Raw genomic sequence first — 20329 nt, 5'->3', positions numbered from 1 at the left:
ATTAAGGAGGGGAGGATGTAACCCACTCGAAAATATCCTACTAACAGGATTACGTTATTCTAGTTTAATATCTGATTTCTTGATTACTTTTAGTTATATTTTCCCTGCACACCGTATTTGTCCAGTAGGTGGCAGTGGTGGCGCTGCACTTAGGGAAAACAGCTACACTGATTCTTAAAAAGAAGAAGAGAGAAATCGCGGACAGCAGAACGATAGTGAGCTGACGCTCTATGTAGATTTCACACTTGAGTAATACAGATAAAAATAATATATATGAGTTAGTTAAACGAGTTTTTCTCACCAAACCTACTTCTAAAGCAGGAGAAACCGAGCAAAGGGTCGAAATTACGACAAGGAGTTTACCTACTTGTATGATTTTTCTCCGGTGAGTGTTTTACACGTGTTTGTCATTTGTGTTACTAGCAGACATGGCGTGATAGACGTGATTAATGAGTTAAGCACGTAAAAGTTCTTTTTATTTTTCTATTTTGTTGTAACACAGTTGTTTAATGCATTGTGTGAAAATGTATTTATGAGATATGTACTGCATAAGCTAAAAACCAATCGGAGTTTAACATAAGTTTAATGATTTGAAGTGCTATTTCATGCTATGTTGAAGCCACGTTACTACGTGATATGCTAGTGCTTGAGTTTCATGTATGTAGTGATTGTATAGATTGAAAATAAGAATTTAAGCTACTACTGTTCATGAATATGAGTTATATTTCCAGATCTGGTAAAATTTATCGAGAGTAATTGAATGTTGCCCTGCTATGCAGGTTGGTTTTTTTTGGATGCATGATTTGCGAGGGAGTTCCATTGGACAAATTCACCATCGGACACGTGAGGCAGAAGAGCAGAGGACGCGAAGGATCATCTTGCTTGCAACACGAACTGCTTCTACTCACCATTTCTTCATTGCATCGTACAGATAAGCGCGAGATCTCACCACACTTTAAAAAAAAACATACTACCCGGGTAGATGGACTTTGGTTTATTATTTTGAGGTTATTTTATCAGAGCTCTGAGGTCATTTTATTTCATATTTTCCTAACTTTTGTGAAAAAAAGTTGAAAACTAAGAGAAGTACTGATTTTCACAACTAAAAAGACATTACAAAGAAAAGATAAACAAGGTCATACTTGTTGATATTTGTTGTTCAATAAATGCCGGCTATATGTTCTGAGTAAACTATTTTGGTACTTTCATTTGTCTATTCCTCTTGTGAAAAGTTCCTTAGAAAGGCAGCACTTCACTCTACATTTTAATAAGTGCCCCTTACACCAGCATCAAGGATGAGGTTATTGCTCGCGAACTACCCACCCGTCTTGATCCTCTGATCGACCTGGCTATCCGTGTAGAGAAGCGGTTTGATCTCCGCCGTCGCACCAGAGGAATGGATTACGCCTCTCAACCAGCCGTTCCAACCGTCTCCGCTACCTTTTCAGCCAACTCTGAGCCGGAGCCTATGCAACTTGGGGGTCTTCGCATTTCCACCAAGGAGAGGGAACGCCGTGTCAACAATCGGCTGTGCATGTATTGCGGGGCGGCCAACCATTATGTATCCGCTTGCCCAGTAAAAGCCAACGCTCTCCAGTAGAGGAGGGACTACTGGCGAGCGCTACTTCTCTGATCTCTCCGTCTAAATCATGCACCATTATTCCCATTAACCTGCACTGGTCTGGTTCCTCCGTTTCTTGTAATGCATTGATAGACTCTGGTGCCGAAGGGAATTTCCTTGACGAGACTTGGGCACGCAAACAAGGTATTCCCCTGAGGAGATGTGAGGAGACCACTCCCCTTTTTGCCCTAGATGGTAGTTCCCTTCCTAAGGTTCATTTGCGGTCCATTCCCCTATCTCTCACTGTGTCAGGCAACCACCACGAAACTCTTTCTTTTTTAGTTTTTCACTCTCCCTATTCCCCAGTAGTATTAGGACACCCCTGGCTAGTTAAACATAACCCCCATATTAACTGGTCTAATAATAGTATTCTCTCTTGGAATCTGTCTTGTCATGTCGAATGTTTATTGTCTGCTAATCCTTCTGTGTCCACTGTCTCTGTGTTTCAGGAGGAGCCAGGTGATTTGACGGGGGTTCCGGAGGAATATCATGATTTGCGGGCGGTTTTCAGCCGTTCTCGGGCCACTTCTCTTCCTCCTCACCGTCCCTACGATTGCAGTATTGATCTCCGTCCCGGTACTATTCCGCCCCGCGGGAGGCTTTTCTCCTTGTCTGCTCCCGAGCGCGATGCGTTAGAGAAATATCTCTCAGAGTCTCTCCGCGCCGGTACTATAGTTGCTTCCTCTTCTCCGGCTGGCGCAGGGTTTTTCTTTGTTAAGAAAAAGGACGGCTCTTTGCGCCCGTGTATAGATTACAGGGGGCTCAATGACATAACCGTGAAGAATCGCTATCCCTTACCGCTTATGTCATCTGCCTTTGAATTGTTACAAGGGGCAAAGATTTTCACTAAACTGGATCTGCGCAATGCGTACCACCTTCTCCGCATTAAGGAGGGGGACGAGTGGAAGACTGCGTTTAACACTCCGTTAGGTCACTTCGAATATCGGGTTCTTCCGTTCGGGCTGGTCAACGCTCCCGCTGTTTTTCAAGCTTTAATCAATGACGTCCTCAGAGATATGCTCAATATTTTCGTCTTTGTTTATCTTGACGACATATTGATCTTCTCTCCCTCTCTCCAGGTTCACGTACAACACGTACGCCGAGTCCTTCAGCGCCTCCTAGAGAATCGTCTTTTTGTTAAGGCTGAGAAATGTTCTTTTCACGCACGGACTGTTACTTTTCTCGGTTCTGTAATTTCGGCTGAGGGCATCAGTATGGACCCCACTAAGGTTCAGGCGGTCACTGATTGGCCAGTTCCTGACTCTCGTGTGGCGCTTCAGCGATTTCTTGGTTTTTCAAATTTCTATCGCCGTTTCATACGTAACTTTAGTCAAGTAGCTGCGCCCCTTACCGCCCTCACGTCAGTCAAGTCGTGCTTTAAATGGTCAAGGTCTGCCCAAGAGGCTTTTGATCGTTTAAAGTCTTTGTTTACCTCCGCTCCCATTCTCGTGACGCCAGATGTTACGAGGCAATTTATAGTCGAGGTTGACGCGTCTGAGGTGGGCGTCGGAGCCATCCTGTCCCAGCGCTCATTTTCTGACGATAAGGTTCACCCTTGCGCTTATTTTTCCCACCGTCTCTCGCCCGCGGAACGCAATTACGATGTCGGTAATCGTGAACTGCTCGCCATCCGTTTGGCTTTGGGGGAGTGGCGACAGTGGTTAGAGGGGTCTACCGTTCCATTTGTTGTCTGGACGGACCATAAGAACCTAGAGTACATCCGCTCCGCCAAACGACTAAATGCACGTCAAGCGCGTTGGGCTTTGTTTTTCGGTCGTTTCGATTTCACAATTTCGTTTCGTCCAGGCTCTAAAAACATTAAACCCGACGCTCTCTCTCGCCTCTTTGATTCCACAGACGTTTCTCCAACCCCTGAAGGGGTCATTTCGTCAGGTCGAGTAATTGGTGCAGCTATCTGGGGAATCGAGAGATTAGTTAAACGCGCTCTGTCCCGCTCCGTCGTTCCACGCAATGTTCCTAGGAATCTCCTCTTTGTACCCGTTACGGCGCGCTTAGCGGTGCTTCAGTGGGCTCACTCCTCTAAATTGACTGTCCATCCCGGCGTTAGGGGCACTCTCTCTGCCATTCGTCAACGATTTTGGTGGCCCACTCTCGAACGAGATGCACGGCGCTTTATCGCCTCATGCACGGTTTGTGCTCAAACTAAGTCAAGTAACTCTCCGCCGGCTGGTCTTCTTAGACCTCTCCCTGTCCCGTCTCGTCCTTGGTCTCATGTCGCTCTGGACTTTATTACTGGTCTCCCTTCGTCGGCCGGTAATACCGTCATCCTGACTGTGGTGGATCGCTTTTCTAAGTCCGCGCACTTTATTCCTCTCGCTAAACTTCCCTCTGCCAGAGAGACGGCCCAGATAATGGTCGCTCACGTTTTCAAGATTCACGGTCTCCCCTCAGACGTTGTTTTAGATAGGGGGCCTCAGTTCACGTCACAGTTCTGGAGGGAGTTTTGTCGTCTGATCGGTGCGTCTGTCAGCCTCTCGTCTGGTTTTCATCCCCAGACTAACGGGCAGGCTGAACGCACCAATCAGATCGTCGGTCGACTCCTGCGTACCTTGGCTTTTCGTAATCCCTCGTCTTGGGCTGAACAGCTGCCCTGGGCCGAATATGCCCATAATTCTCTGCCTACGTCCGCTACCGGTCTTTCCCCGTTTCATTGTTGCTTAGGGTATCAGCCTCCTCTGTTTTCCTCTCAGGATGCTGAATCCAATGTTCCGTCAGTAAAGTCCTTCATCCAGCGTTGTAAGCGAACTTGGAGACGGGTTAGGTCGGCTCTTTGTCGTTCGAGGGCACGTACTCAAAGAACCGCTAACAAACGTCGTGTCAAGAGTCCTAGATACATTTGTGGCCAGAGAGTGTGGCTTTCCACCCTCAACCTGCCTCTCCAGGTCACTTCCCGCAAACTAACTCCTCGTTTCATCGGACCTTATCAAATTTCCAAGGTCATCAGTCCTGTCGCCGTCAAATTGAGACTCCCCCCCAATCTCCGTCGTATCCATCCTGTTTTTCATGTCTCTTGCATCAAACCTGTCGTGCGCGCTCCTCCTCGTACCCCCCCTCCCCTCCCTGTTCGTATCGAGGGAGCCCCTATTTACACCGTTCACAAGCTCCTTGATATGCGTCGTCGGGGTCGCGGACATCAATTCCTGGTAGACTGGGAGGGGTATGGTCCTGAGGAGAGAAGCTGGATTCCTTCCCGGGACATCCTGGACCGCTCGCTCATTGATGACTTCCTCCGTACCCACCAGGCCCCTCCCTTGGGAGCGCCAGGAGGCGCTCGTTGAGGGGGGGGTACTGTCATGAGTCTGGTAGCCTTCTCTGTCTCCCTCTTCTGGTTGTACTCGCACACACTCTATTACGCACACACACACAGACTTCACGCACCTTCACTCATCCTCAGCTGTTTCTAATCGCTACTCATTATCATGCTCACTCTCTCACACCTGCTCTCTCTTCCTTCTAATTATGGTTGCTACTTCTAGCTTCCCCTTTTCTCTGCTGTTTGCCAGATTATTTCGTACCCAGACATATGCGTGTGATTGCTATTACCTGCTGTTCCTGTCCTGTCCTGTCTTGTCTGTGACCGTCATACATCTAGCCTGGTTCAGGTCTGTCTCCGTTTGCTTATATTAATCATATGCTCTACACTCTGTCCAGCCTGCCCGTTGCTGAACAGCATTCTGAGCGTGCATCTCACCAACCCGTTACCGCTCAAGAGATCAGTGGATAAGAGCCCGCCGGATCCCTTTCTCGGACTGTTTGCGGTTCCCCTTTTGACAAAGAGACTTTCTGCCTTTTGTTTTTGAGCATCGTCACTGACGACTGGATTTCTGTTGTTTTTTCCTGAAGAAAGGATTTACTTTGTTTGGACTGTTCTCTCTGTCATCATTAAAAGAGACTGTTATTTGCATCTTCGCTTTTGGGTCTAATCTTTCCTCATAACAGTGATACTGTATTCACAACCACAAATGCTTACAGTAAAAAAAAAATTGTTTGGTTTCAATCTTCCTTTCGTGTTTAGGGTGAATTTTTCAACATCTCTCTGCCAATTACTTTCAGTCTTGTACAGAAATGTACATAGGAGCTCATTAAAGAAGAGCTTTAGGTTTTGATTAACTGTGTATACATATATATGACATACTGTGTGTATGATATATCCAAAAATATTATATTTTGGCAAAGGTGTTTGCAACATCAGACAAATGTTTGCTTTTGATATATGTTTGTGATATTTTGAATGCAGTGCTTCATTTTGCAAGAGATGTGAGGCATTTTGCATTTTGTGCAATTCTTGGATTTGTGTGTAAAGTTTTGGGGGAAAAAGAGGCAAAGATTTGAAAATATAAGAAGTTGGAAAAAAAACTGTAAATGTGTCAAATACTTATCAGTCTTTACACAAAAAACTCACAGTAGATAGAACCTGATTCCTCCAGCCATAGGTAAAATTACTAAAGTTTGATATTATCTTTTTATTATATGATGAAACTCCTTTTCCACCTTGAAGATACATTAAAAAAATTATGAATTATCATAATTAATAATGTATAATCATCTTTTTAATCAATTTGATGTACTTTATTCAAAACGAATCAGTGCCGATGGGTCAACAGTGTCATTCATCATTATGCACAATATAATAAACAACTATAGACAGGTGTCAGTACTCAGAATAAAACTTTGAGTGCCCACAGCCTAAGCGCAAAATTCAGTAACAGAAACCACTCTAAATGTCCACCTTAAAGTAACACTAAGTAGCTTTTCAACCTTCATAATATATTTCCAAGACCCTTGTGATGGTACATCGACTTAAAATAAGTTAAATGACACGTCTGCCATAGCCTGACGGGGTCTGTATCGCTTTTACTGGCACTATGTAACTTCGGGTTTCGGGTCGGAACCCGTGCACAAAAAGAACTACAAAATTCGAGTGCTTTACGGCATACGTCACTCCCCCCCACCACTTCCTCAAATTCGGACGCGTTTGTAAGCGTAAATCATGCATCATCATACTCTACCTTGTCTGTGGCCATTGTTGATTCCAAAGCCGGTGCTGGAGATCAACAGCGAGCGTGCGCGCGTGCGTGTGCGACAGCCAGGCTGCGGTAGGCTAAATTATTTACGACAGTGCTAATGGACAATTCAGCTTCCAACCAGTAGGGCAACCGCAGAGGAAATGTTACTTGGTGTTACTTTAACTAAACATTTCCCTTTAATGAAAAGCACATAAAATAACACCTAATCATTACATTTACTCTCCTAATGCAGTCCCTTGCAATGTATGCTGGGAAACTACAGATCCCCTACGGCTGCATTAGGATTGTGAGCCCAAGTAGATTTTAGAGCCTTTCCAACCAATGGCCTACTTGCTCACACTGCTTTTGAGAAATGCAGCCCAAGTGGATTTTTCAGGGAGCAAATGTTCCAGTGAACTGGAAGGATTTTGTCATTGAGAAAGCCCTAAAAATGTCCGACTCCCCGATCAGTGCCCTGACTACTGAACTAGGGAGCTGAGTGAGACCATACCTTAGCATAATGAGGATCATGTGACTAAAGTCTGAAGTAATGCTGCTGAAAATTCATCTTTGCCATCACAAGATTAAATAACATTTTAAAATATATCAAAACTTTTAAAATGTAATAACATTTCACAATAATACTGTTTTACTTTATTTTTGATCAAATAAATGCATGAATAAAATTAGAAAGACATTTTTAAAAAAATCATAATTATTCCAAACGTTTAACCGGGAGTGTATATTTGCTAAATTGCAAGAATCAATAAGTCATGACTTATACTGAAGATAAAAGCTCATTTTAATAATGAGATCTTTTTATATGAGCCTTTGATAAACAAATTGGAGGTAGATTTGTGGAAAGCATTATTCCAGAAAATATAACCCAGCAAGCAATTTTGCATTTAAAAGACGTCTAATAGACGTCCAAACACAGTCTAGATGTCTAGGCTAAAAAGAGGCAAAACTTGGGCTATCAGTGAAAAATGTAATAGACGTCATAACCATAGCCCAAGAATAGACTAGTCATCAATTAGATAACATGTCAAAGAAATGAAACCAAACACCCTGTAATCACTAACTTTGCTTACATGATGGAATATCATACATCTCGCCGGTTATTTGGCAAAAACAACCAAATTCAAATTTTATTTTGGCTAGAAGTGTGTTACTCATAGCCGGACTATATCGGGTCTATTGTTAACCTAGACTGTGAAATGACGGCTATTGCTTGCTGGGAACATTCATTAATAGTGTGGTGTTGGAAATCTCAGAAGCGACGACCGGGAGACTTGGATGTATCTTCAACGGGATTTTTTATTGAGAACGTTCTGTGTCGTGCTGCAGTCATCAAGTCCGACTAAGGCAGGCAAACATTGTATTTTATAGGCATTCAGTGTGCAGCCCGTGTCCTTATTGGCCTTACAGCCAGAGGTGAAACAGAGGTGAGAAAATAGACCCCCAATTGTCATATCAAGCAGACCTTATTTACATCAAATGTCCTAGAGCCTTGTGAGCACCAGCATGCCTGGATTCTGTAGAAGTGCCACCTGGCCACTAGAACTAAAAGATTTACACACAGTTTGAATCTCTGTAGGAAGATCAAAGACCGACAAAACCCCCTCTCTGGCATCATAATTCATGTTCATAATGAATGCCCATATTTCAGTTTTTCAAGTGATGTTATATAAGGATGTAGGATCAGCAGATCTTAAACATATTCTTAAATGCGTAATCCCACAGTGGAGAGAACAAAGGGTGAGGCAAAAGAATAGTTTAATTATGAGATTGTTTTCAAGATTGTTGAATGAACAAACATACACAATCCATAATAACAGAAAAATTACAATTCCCAAACCTGCAACATATGTAAGACATTGAGACAGTGGTAGAGGTAACAGTGAAAGAGTAGATATCTGTGATTATACTGACACACACACACACACACACACACACACACAAGCAGGGAACATCAAGACTGGAACCAAAGAGCAATATCCGACACTGATTTGTACTGGCGTCTGCTGGCTTGGACAGCTCTACAGGCCATACAGTAATGCTCCGCCCAGAATGACGTCACATGCACGCTGTAGTGACGCGTCCAGTTCAGGTAACGCTGATAGAGGGCGTGGTTTCGGTCCAGGTGTTTCAGGTACGCCGCAAGAGCCCGTGGGCCACTGAAATCTTGAACGTGTATGAAGGCATCCGCGGGAAGAAAGAGTTCATAATTCTTCCGTGGCGGTCCCAAAACCACTGGCACTGCCCCTGATAAGAGAGCGTTTCTCCACAGCTTCTCCGTGATGTAATCTGTGTGCAAAGAGTTCTCGAACGCCAGGTAGAATTTATAACGGGATACGGTGCGCACTACGCTATTAGATATCAAATCACGCGCATCACGTCCAAAAACATCCACATGAACATATCGCCGGAGATTCCGATAAAATCGCACCCTTTCGTGTTGCTCATTCCAGTTGCTAACTATCCACGCGACGAATCCACGCCTGTGCCACGCGCTCACCTGTGGAGTCTCTCTTTCTCCCCTCCGGGGCTGCAGATACCCATACGGCAGAAACACGTCCGAGCCTCGACGGTATGACATGGTAAGGTTAAACACCCCATCTAGTCCAATCAAAGAGCCGGAGTGACTCGGAGATTCAAAGTTCATCCAGATCCACTTCTGGTGCGGAGGCCGCGGAGCGCCGGGGAGGCTCCATTTGCGCATCAGTTCGCGGTGGTGTATGATAACGGCATCAGCGCGGGTGTACGCGCTTCTGTTCGTGGTTAGGGTACAATCCTGGATACCATAACGCACAGCGCAGTCGGGCAGGGGATCCCGGTTACCGAAGGGCCTCCACCAGATCAGGAGCGTCACATTGGATTTCTCGGCTCGCAACCCACCGTCCGTGGGTGCGTCTAACCGCGACAGGTGGAAATTCGTTAGACTTAAAACGAATAATACTACCGCATACCACACAGCCAGAGCGAAGCCCCACCAGTATGACATCGGAACTATAAACGCAACGCGACATTGTTTCTGCCGGTACGCGCTGCTCACATTTGCAGGTATATCTGTATTTGTCGTCTGTCCCCGTCTGGAGTGGGTGTCCATATAGTATATAACCTATATTAGTGCCACTAATAGTCCTTCACCCGTTCAGCACTCCTCTGAACATCAGAGGGTAAATGCGTTGTTGTATCAGTCCAACTTGATTATCCGGTTTAGCAAAATGGCTCTGAATGTTGAAATGTTTTTTCTAGTAGTGTATAATGTATAGGATCCAGGAATTGCTCGTTATGAAGCCGAAAGCGCAGAGTGAATTGGTCTTTACTGTTATATTACAGGTGCTCGACGTGGCAGCGGTGTCAAAAACCCGCTCACACCTCAAAGGGGTCTTTGTTTACATCCATGGAGCCACGAGTTTAGCTTGAAAGCAAAATAAATTATTCAACATCTCGCCTCACGAGTAGATAGGAAGAAAAAATATTTATGAATGCATAATGTCCACCCTTTTTTGTATATTTTAATGTTGTAAAAACACTAAAACACTAAGTTTGACATTGTAAGTATTAAAACAAGAATTGCATACTGTTTCATTGTCATTTTTTCATAGTGCCACTAAATTTGTGGACAAGAGAGCAAAACAGGTAGGTGAACTGTGACAGGACTCAGGATCTCACACACCTTAAAGGCAAACACACACTTCACTTTCTCAGTCGTAAAAGCTTTTGTGGGTGTTGCCTAAAGATTACAGAGGACATGGAACAATTGTATTCTTTGAGACTACACAGAATATTTGTACTTTATAATTGTATTTGTCACGTTGCAAGACAAATAAAATGAATGGCAAAAGTAATTAAAATGGTGACCAATTACAGTGCCTAAATTACATGCAGTGCATCCACATATACATGAAATGGTTTAAGTTTTGAAAGTACTTCTAAGACAGTAGTTGAGATAACTGTTGTGTACTTACTTACACAATGTTTGGTTGACATGGTACTGCTTCTCCCTACAAATGTATAATCACATCATGCACAGACAACAAAACCTTGACATGCTTAAAATGCTCAATGATTATAACACCGTTGTGAACATCTTATTACCTGCATGCTGATGCATTGCGATCGTGGGTCTTTTTAAAAGTCTATTTTCCATAGAAGATTTTTACATAGCATCACTTCAACAATTCATAAGACATTTTTAAGATTTATGTCGGAAATGTAACACTTGCGCACATATGCGTCAATATATGTAGTGCACAGATGTGTCAATATATGTACCGTAGTGCACATATGTGTCAATATATGTTATTACAGGGCTCTGCCATCTCAAACAGTGCATGATGTTCACTTGTGCGATGTGCGATGTCATAAGCGGTCTCTCCGGCACTGTTTTTCAGTCCTGCCCGTAGGGTGCGTTGTGAAAGCAATAGCTCAATCGTCTCTCCAGCTGCAGCATTCCCCGCCACCAGTTGTAGTGGTGTGAGTCGGCCCCTTGTCATGGCATTGACCTCTGCCCCCCATTGCAAAAGACAAGAAGCTACAGCGGCGTGACCCCAGCGACAGGCACTGTGTAGCGGCATCCAATCATCGGTCGTTCTCGCATGAAGATTCGCTCCAGCATTCAAAAGAGCAGAGACCACGGAATAATGGCCACCATAGGCAGCACGGTGTAGAGGGGTGTAGCCATCACTATCATGACAATTAGCGAGCGTTGGGTCCAATGAGAGGAGACGTTTTACTGTGGCTAACTGCGAAAGAAAGAAAGAAAGAAAGAAAGAAAGAAAGAAAGAAAGAAAGAAAGAAAGAAAGAAAGAAAGGAAAATGCATCAATACTTAATTTCATCTGTTAACGAGCAACTGCCATTGAGGTGAATGCAGAATGGTAATGCTATTGGTATTAAAGACCAGTTTTCAGGTAACCAATACAAGCAACCAATACAATAATATTTTATTAAGTTTACATTAAAGCTACAATAATAAAATATCCAAAAATCCCTTGCACAGTGTGATATATTTCCTGCAGTTGTGTACTTACAATATCACAAAAGTTCCCAAAGATTTTAAATTTCAGAGAAATTCCTATTTTAAAGAATGTCTCGTCCCGGAAAACCTGTTCACTTGTCGCCTGTCACTGACGTAATATCCGCGTTATCCCTGGTTTCCGCTCCTACTGCCATGGTAACCATGGCGACAGTTGTGGACCAACTGCGTTACTTCTAGTGGCACGCTCACGCTGTTGTTGTTTCGTTCAAACATTATGGACCATGGCAAGCAGACTTTGGGACAAAAGGAGAACTAAAACGAGGATCAATATCAGCGTGGCGTTTTCGAGATGCAGAGAATTTGCGGCCGTGACTAACTTCGACTCGACAGAGACGCCGCTCTTGTATGTACTTTATTAGACAGGTGAGCAAATGTACATAAAACTAAACAATGTTATATAGTTCAACATGATGAAATGTTAGAATATGATCAGTATGTTATTCTAATGTTGATCTAGCTTACTGCTAGTCTCATACAGACAACAAACTAACACATAGAATAACATTATAACTTTCAACACAGTTTAGTGTGATAGTGTAGACCAGATGAAACAGCGCTGCGTTACCTCACAAGTTGAATCCGTCTAATAAACTGACCTGTGTGAGTAGTAATTCATGTCCTTATTCCTTTATATCCGTGGGGCTCACGTGTGGCGCTGATATCTGTCTCTCATTAGCAATCGCATCCTACCACAGTCATACATGAATGTTTTCACTCATCCATAAACATTATTAGATCCTTCGGCATGACAACAGGTTCCATGATTCCGCTTAATGCGTCATCAATCTACGACTTTGATATTGTAAGAGGTTAACGACCCCTAGTGGCGGAAAAAGTACATATTGTGTATAACATATAAACAAGTTTATGTGCTTTTAACCCCCCCTCCCCCTCGTCTACAGTGTTTTTATATAACTTACACATACAGTATAATTACCAGTTCTTTAGATGAGAGAACTTTCACTATTCTTTGTACAGCAAATTCTGTCGCACATCTTGTACACCCTCAAACTCGTAATTGTCAAACTAATTTGTAGCCAAGAGCATTTAGTATTTTTATAGAACTGGGAGACGACTGCCTAGAGGAGGGAGAGAAAGTCTGTTGCCAGAAGACTAAGAAACTGCTCTAGTATGGTAAATATGGTAATTATCAGCACTGCAATACAATTATGCAAGGTTGCTGTTTTTTGTTTTTGTTTTTTTTACTGTAATTGACAGTCTACTGTATTGTATTGCAGTTACAAGTTACATGTGTAATTCTTTGGTATTTCAACTTTTATTTTCTGATGCTTTTAATCTACTGCAAGTTCTCTTTACAGTAGTGTAATAAAAATAAACTTTTCTTAAAACTTATTGTTGAATTTCACTGCATCTACACCCCTCTATTTATGTTGTATACTGTAATAGACATTGAGCAGTAAAATGATTCGGGATTGCCAAAAGGAGGCTTTTGTAACAGTGTTTTGAATGGATCTCACAAGTGATTAACACGATGTTGTAGTGTGTGTGTTTTGAGGGCTTTGCGTGTCATTTCTGAGGGCAAAATTAGTTGAAGATTGAATGGTTTTGAGTGAAGAGCTTAATTTTGACCTGAAAATAGGAAGTATGGGATTTGAGTTTAGAGTTTTGAGAAAAGAAGGCATCATTTCAAGAAAAGTGTTTAAGCAATCGAGAAAAACTGTAAAAGGTAATAGGTTTTGGATTAAAGAGTAGAAAAATATACAGGCATTATTGATTAAATAATTTATATTATTGTAGTATGTATGTATGACTGAGCACCAGACACTCTCTCACACACAATCCCTGCGTGCCAAAATAAAATTATGCCTTCAGAGGGCACTGAAGTGTTTAATCATTATTAACATATATTTTTAATAAAAATAACTCTATAAATGAGTTCCAAATGACACTTATTTTTGAGCCCCACACTTTTGAGCACTCCAAAGCTCTAACATTGGATGGTTAAGAGCAGAGACGGAGCCAGACACAGTAAATTCAGAACTTAGCCCAAATATAGTGTCCAAGGGTTTTTTAATACAGCGTAACAGCGTTACTGACTAAAAGGAACTTTTTTTGTACTATGTTGGTGTTAAGTTCATAAAATGATCAGTGTTTCCGATTGGATTTTGTAACGCTGTGTTGGGTAGACCTGTGTCCCTGTAGGGTGGTCTGAAAATGTTGTACATTTTAAGGTTAAACGCATCAATCTGGTGCACTTTGAGAGCTCAAAATAAAAAGTTTCAACCCATTAAAGAGGGCTCAAACATCTTTTAGTTGTGATATAGAGTCTCAGTCTACATTACATTGACACTGGTGTTTTAGGATGTCAAACAATTATTACAATAATATAATAATGATTTATATAATTATTCCTATGACAGTAATATCCATATAGCCTATTGTAAAACAAATGCACTGTAAAATAAATTAAAATTAATATTTCATAAATATATTTGACTTTACACTACAGTATAGGGAAATTCCAATACTTTTGTCCCAATTTCTTCACTTCATAAACCCTTGAGTTTTTATTTTGGAGAAAACGAACACCAGATCACTGATCGCGTGAGCAAAGGGCGCACTTCTCTTTAAAACACGCAGCACAAACAGACTGCCTATACTTAATCAAATCACAGTCTTCTGATGTTTTATAAAGGCACAAAGCCATATCACAGTTTCGATTTTAGTTATTTGGCAAAATACAACATTAGAGGCCTTTATGGCTATAAGTTTTACATTTTCGGTTCATTCACAGTGGCGACACAGGGTCATTAATGGGAAACACTGAATGAATGTTTAGCTGACAAATGTGCTAAAGTTAAGTATTATTTTATTCGCCAAACGTGTGTGTATTTCAGCAGTGGCGTGTAATGCAGTCACTCCTACTAGCCACTTTGGCGGGTTGAATTTGATATAATATAAAATATAGAATTTTGATATAAAAAAAAAGTCAATTATAGTCTTTTAAAAAGGCATCTGAAAAAAGTGCAATGTAGCGTTACTGAAATATCTGAAACTCCTCCGCAGGTTCTCTCTTATCTCTCCGACAGCGAGTGACACACAAACCCGCCTCTACTCACTCACTCGTTTCATTAGCTCCAAATTAATATTGTGGGTGTTACAGGGCTTAAATTTCAGCATGGGATTGTGCTTATTGAGCATCATTGTACTCATTCCCACAGATTTTGTGCTCATAACCAAAGTGCGGCACATAAAGACAAGTATATTGGCTATACACTATACAGTCAAACCAACATTTATTCAGACACCTTCAACATTTCTCACATTATCAGTTTATTCTCTATAGTTTAGAAAATGGTAATAAAATATGACAAGAACTCAAGAGTTATCAGGTGATATTTGACTGGTCTCACAGATGAATTATGTTGAATATCAGTCAGCTGTTAAATTTAACTACACAATAAGATAATACCAATTTAGCTCAACCAATCACCAAGCAATGCTTCATTTTCTTCAGTCTAATTTACTTCAGTCTGTAGTGTAAAAAGCGTGTTACAATATTGAGTTGTGATTGGTCAATCACTGTTATTTGTAATTCATTAATTATACAGAGAATTTTGAAATTTCACTTAAAGAAAAAAAAACACTTAAGCAAAACATGGTCAGGTCAAAGTGTCTGAATAATTTTTGGTCCCAATTTTTTATAAATATTACTGGTAGTCCACTGTATGAAGAATTTTTGGGTGTAATATGTCACACACAGTTTACTTAATTTTGCTATCCTCACTTATTGTATAAACCAGTATAATGGGTCCATGCTTAAAGTGACAGCAGCCTAATATACCGGCTGCCAAAATATGAGATAATAATAAAAAATATCTGTATGGCAGTTTTTCCCCATGGTATCGATGTCAAAATTGTGGCCAGTAAATATGCAGAGTGGCTAGTAACTTTGAATATCCACTAGCTACAGTGCTGGTGAGCAATAAAGCCCTGAGTATATTATTTCTGATGTGTCAGGGGAATGTCCTTAAACACTAATCAAAGAAATATCATACCTTCTGTTAACTTATTTTTAAAGAATGTCAAAAGATGCGTTTGAACCGTTCTCCTGGTCATTTTGAATAAGAGAGAAAAAAAATGACGAAAGCTTGCTTGAATGAGCTCTGGGTGCCTGTGCAAAGCGCGTTACAATATTGAGTTATTTGCAATTCGTTAAAGGAGAACTCCGGTCAATTTTAACATTGAGCTCAATTTTTAGTAAATTTGGAGTGCTGTCAATACAGAGAACAACGACAAAAATCGGTGTTGCCTACACTGTGTTATCCTATTTTTAAAATTTGCACCCTATTGACTTGAATGGGGCAAGTTTTAAACCTGCTTTTATCCTCTTAACATATTTGATGTGTCATACAAGTGCCCAGCCATGTTGAGTGATTCCTTAAGAGTGAACACGAGTGAATCTGACTGCAGTAGATGTGAAAAATATGAATAAAAATGATGTTATATCAGCCAGCGCAAATACCTGTATTTAGTTCCTGTTTTCGGTGGAAGTCCAAAGTAGTCGATTGTCCAGTTCACGCGCGTGATCATAGTAACTAAACCTATGCGCGTGAACTCGACAATCGACTACTTTGGACTTCCACCGAAAACAGGAACTAAATACAGGTATTTGCGCTGGCTGATATAACATCATTTTTATTCATATCTTTCACATCTACTGCAGTCAGATTCACTCGTGTTCACTCTTAAGGAATCACTCAACATGGCTGGGCACTTGTAATGACACATCAAGGATGATAAGACTAAGAACTGGTTAAGTTTAAAACTTGCCCCATTCAAGTCAATAGGGTGCCAATTTTAAAAAGAGGATAACACGGTGTAGGCAACACCGATTTTTGTCGTTGTTCTCTGTATTGACAGCACTCCAAATTTACTAAAAATTGAGCTCAATGTTAAAATTGACCGGAGTTCTCCTTTAATTATACAGAGAATTTTGAAATGTCATTAACATGATAAAGTTTACATAATAGACAACACTGTTAATCTAATCTTGTGGTAAATAAACAAAGTTACAAATCCTTCCCTCACAGATCAAATTGACCCCAATAGGAATTTCATAAAAAACTTCAGTACACATAGAAAACCCTAAAAATAAAACGTAAACAAAATTTTTTAAATGACTACATGTGTATCTGAATGCATACTGAAGAGAAATAGCTTCAGATATATTTAACATAGCTCATTTGCTCCAAATAGTGCTATAAGGCCATCTAGTGGCTAGAGTCATGAAATATCATGTTATATTATTTTTTTCCACAAGAGGTTGGGAAAGACACCCAATGTACGATATTTTGAGATGAATTAAAAGGTTTAGGCATGAAATTGTGTTATTTTGAATTTTAGTTGAAAGAATGTGAGGAATGTGCTTACATTTCTAAATTACTCTTTATTTATTGTTTATTGATTAAATCTAGTAATTTAAAGGTAAATAAAGTTGAGGATGAAGCTTACAGCCATACATGAACAGTTTCTTCTCAGACCATGTCCCTCTTAAACAGTTAAATGCCTCCCAAGGTATATGAATGCAAGTGCAAAACTCCCACTGTTTAGTGCAAAATCTTTTTTAATTCATTCCTATTTATTAATACAATACTGTAAATAAGTTTATTCTGACTAAACCTATCTGTGTCTTTATACCTTTTTATGTTTTATTCTTAAAATGTATTGTCTTCTTGTTGTACAATTCTCCCGATTTTTGATTCTCCATTTGATTTCCGATTGATTCTCCATTTCATGATCCCTTTAAATAAGAGATTCAGGATTGAAAACCACTACTCGAGATAAAGGTCACTTACTCTATTCTTCTCAGCGGCCCATAATATCAGTTCAGTTGGAGTGTCTTGTAATTTAAGCTCCTGTTGCTGATACCATTCCTCAGTGTGGCAGGTTTCATCCTCATCATCCCCTTCCTCATCTTCCACCCAGCCGCTCTTTGTCCCCACTGGAATCATGTGGCCGTGAGACTCCAGCAGGTCAAGCTGGTTAAAGCCTTCTGGAAACTCCATCACTGAGCGAGAGAGGTGTGAGATATGAGAGATGTGAGATATGAGATGTGACACCCAAAAAGTAACATCATTTGGACCCTTTTAACGCATGACAGAAAGAGAAGTAAACAGCCTGATTGACAAAAAATGATCAAATAAACAAAACGATTTTCATTAACTTAGAAAATATAGGGTTCCCAAGTTTATCAATAATTACAGACAAACATTTGGCATGTTTATAAACATTGTTTAAATCGTTTAGATGTTTATTTCAGGTTTATTATATTGCTAGAAAAATATATAATTCTAATAAGGACTATAGACGTACATTGGTGTACCATGATTTAACCATACAGTATATAAAAGGATTTAACATTCGATACCATGATTGTATCATGGTGCCAACAGCCACCACCACCACAGTACCTTCTTACAGTTTTTTTACAATCGCTATGACAGTTTTTGCAATACATTTAACAAGTTTCCTAAACTCTTAACACGGTTAGCACAACATCAGTCTTTGTAGGCTATACAATTAACACATTTATTGTTGCTTTGACACAAAATGCATACAGTTAACACAAATTTATAATGCTTGAACTTCTTTTACACACAAGCTCAACCAATACCAAAACAATGTAATTTTACTGCCAATTTTACAAATGCTTTCACACTGTATGTCAGAACAGATAACATCATGTTCTAAACATAACTTATATAGGCTAAAGTCAAAGTGAACAGCTGTTCATATTGTGAATTGAAACACAAATATATTCCCTTTATTTTATTTCATTGCTACTGAGAAACAGCTAATTGAAGTTATGATTCCCATCTAGGAAGCACACTCAGGTGTTGAGTTTCTTTCAATCGCATGACCATATGTTCTAAAAGAGGACTCTTTGGGCTGATCTTGTGTGGAAAAGGAACAAGCAGCAGAAAGAAAGAAGGAAAGAGAGAAAGAAAGAAAGAAAGAAAGAAAGAAAGAAAGAAAGAAAAAGAAAGAAAGAAAGAAAGAAAGAAAAGAAAGGGCAAGGACCAGGACCAGGACCAGGACCAGGACCAGGACCAGGACCATGGAGAGGTATATCTTGCAGTAATGTCCTTTTGCAAATAAAGTCTTTACTGCAGGAATTCTGTCTCTGTCTTTTTTTTCTTCTCATAAACTGTACATAAAGCTACTCTGAGATGGTCATTATTTTTTTGTATTGAATTTCTGCAGCAAAAGAAACAAAATGCATGTATTTACTGAACCCAACAAAACAAAAATGTAGAGAGGCTTCACAAGAAACTACAGTGCAAAACACAATCTATGATCAATACAATATACTGTCTATTGCCTTCAGAACAACCACTGGCACTGCTCCCCTGTACCTGAACTCATTACTTCAGACTTATGTGCCATCCAGAAACTTGCGCTCTGCAAGTGAGCGGCGTCTGGTGGTGCCATCTCAAAGAGGCACGAAATCTCTCTCTCGGACCTTTACCATGACTGTTCCCTGCTGGTGGAATGATCTGCCTAACTCAGCCAGAGCTGCTGAGTCTGTAGCCATCTTTAAGAAACTGCTGAAGACGTATCTTTTTCGGCAGCACTTGAGCACTTGATTCAGCACTACTAACACTTTCTTATCTATTCTATTCTATAAAAAAATTAAATTGTGCGTTGCATTGTACTGTGAAGGGTTATAGATAGCACTTACATACTGTTGTCCTACTGCTAGTTTAATTGCTTCTATTGTTTCTCATTTGTAAGTCGCTTTGGATAAAAGCGTCTGCTAATGAATAAATGTATTGTATAAGGGCAGACCCGACACATAAAATAATGCAGTTTCTGTAATTTCAGCTGATGTTAGTGTTTTTTCCGTCATTGTGTTATGATTGACTAAATGTTCCTGTTGGAAGAGAACACGTGTTAGTGTTTTGAGTAATTATTTGATTTTGAAACATGTTTGCAGTGTTTTGTTAGACATAGTGTATTGTGTTAGTGTATTATTGTATTTTGAAAATTAGTTTTGGAGTTTAGTTTACAGTGTGTGATTTTGAGCATGAAATTAACCGTTTTGCCAATTGTGTGTTTTAGGTGTGTTGGTGCGTTAAGAGTTTAGGAAAATTGTTAAATGTATTGAAAAAACTGTCATAGCGATCGTAAAAAACTGTATTTACTGGCTGACAGATCACTTTATATCGATGTTACTGTCCCTTTAATCAATTTACTCTTATTTGAACTAGTAAACACTGGCTTTTCATCGAATGATATGTATTTTCCACAAAACTCACCGATGACCAGCTGTGTTCACCTTGAGCACACCATTCTATTACCAAAATGACTGCGTTATTCTATAATCTTTGCTGTTACCAGAGCCCGTCTACATTTTCTGCTATTACTCACAGGCTTCTTCTTCTTCTTCTTCTTTTATGGCGGACGCGGTTGGTAAACCAGTTTAAAGTGTATTTCCTCCACCTACTGGAAGGGAGTGTGAAGCCTCGATAAACGAAAGGAATAAATAAATGAAATAAAATGAAAAAGAAAAAAAAGAAAAAAATCCTTCAAATAAAGTCTAAAATCCTTCTAGCTTGTTTTGACGCTGGGAAATATAGTTTTTTGTGCGGCCAATTCGCTTGCACCGACT

General features: G+C 40.4%; 2 protein-coding genes across 3 annotated transcripts; both read right to left on the bottom strand.

Annotated features, from left to right (window-relative positions):
• Positions 1 to 8407: 8407 nt before the first annotated feature.
• On the bottom strand, positions 8408 to 9757 carry LOC306997956 (alpha-(1,3)-fucosyltransferase 4-like; the record flags this gene model as incomplete). The annotated part of the gene is made up of 1 exon (XM_079611609.1): positions 8408 to 9757. The coding sequence occupies one exon, from the start codon at positions 9755 to 9757 to the stop codon at positions 8621 to 8623; it is 1137 nt and encodes a 378-aa protein (XP_079467735.1). The 3' UTR covers positions 8408 to 8620.
• On the bottom strand, positions 8408 to 20311 carry ankrd49 (ankyrin repeat domain 49). 2 transcript variants are annotated; one of them, XM_079611610.1, is made up of 3 exons: positions 19977 to 20119; positions 17514 to 17725; positions 8408 to 11399 (listed from the first exon to the last, which is right to left on the bottom strand). In XM_079611610.1, exons 2-3 carry the CDS (start codon positions 17721 to 17723, stop codon positions 10947 to 10949), a joined length of 663 nt encoding a protein of 220 aa, XP_079467736.1. In that variant the 5' UTR covers positions 17724 to 17725; positions 19977 to 20119; the 3' UTR covers positions 8408 to 10946. The 2 variants fall into 2 exon arrangements, with proteins under 2 accessions (XP_079467736.1, XP_079467737.1); XM_079611611.1 differs by having other exon boundaries at positions 10299 to 11399; positions 20089 to 20311.
• Between the last annotated feature and the right edge of the window lie 18 nt (positions 20312 to 20329).

The sequence above is a fragment of the Phoxinus phoxinus genome, assembly GCF_949152265.1.
Source record: "Phoxinus phoxinus genome assembly, chromosome: 4".
Taxonomy (NCBI): Eukaryota; Metazoa; Chordata; class Actinopteri; order Cypriniformes; family Leuciscidae; genus Phoxinus; species Phoxinus phoxinus.
Note: the sequence above shows the minus strand (reverse complement) of the source record. Positions and strands in the feature narration are given on the sequence as shown.

Coding starts and splice junctions, on each gene's coding strand:
- ankrd49 (XM_079611611.1), bottom strand. CDS start 17,723: ATGGAGTTTCCAGAAGGCTTTAACCAGCTTGACCTGCTGGAGTCTCAC. Junction 11,400..17,513: donor GGGCCGCTGAGAAGAATAGA/GTAAGTGACCTT, acceptor TTTCTTTCGCAG/TTAGCCACAGTAAAACGTCT.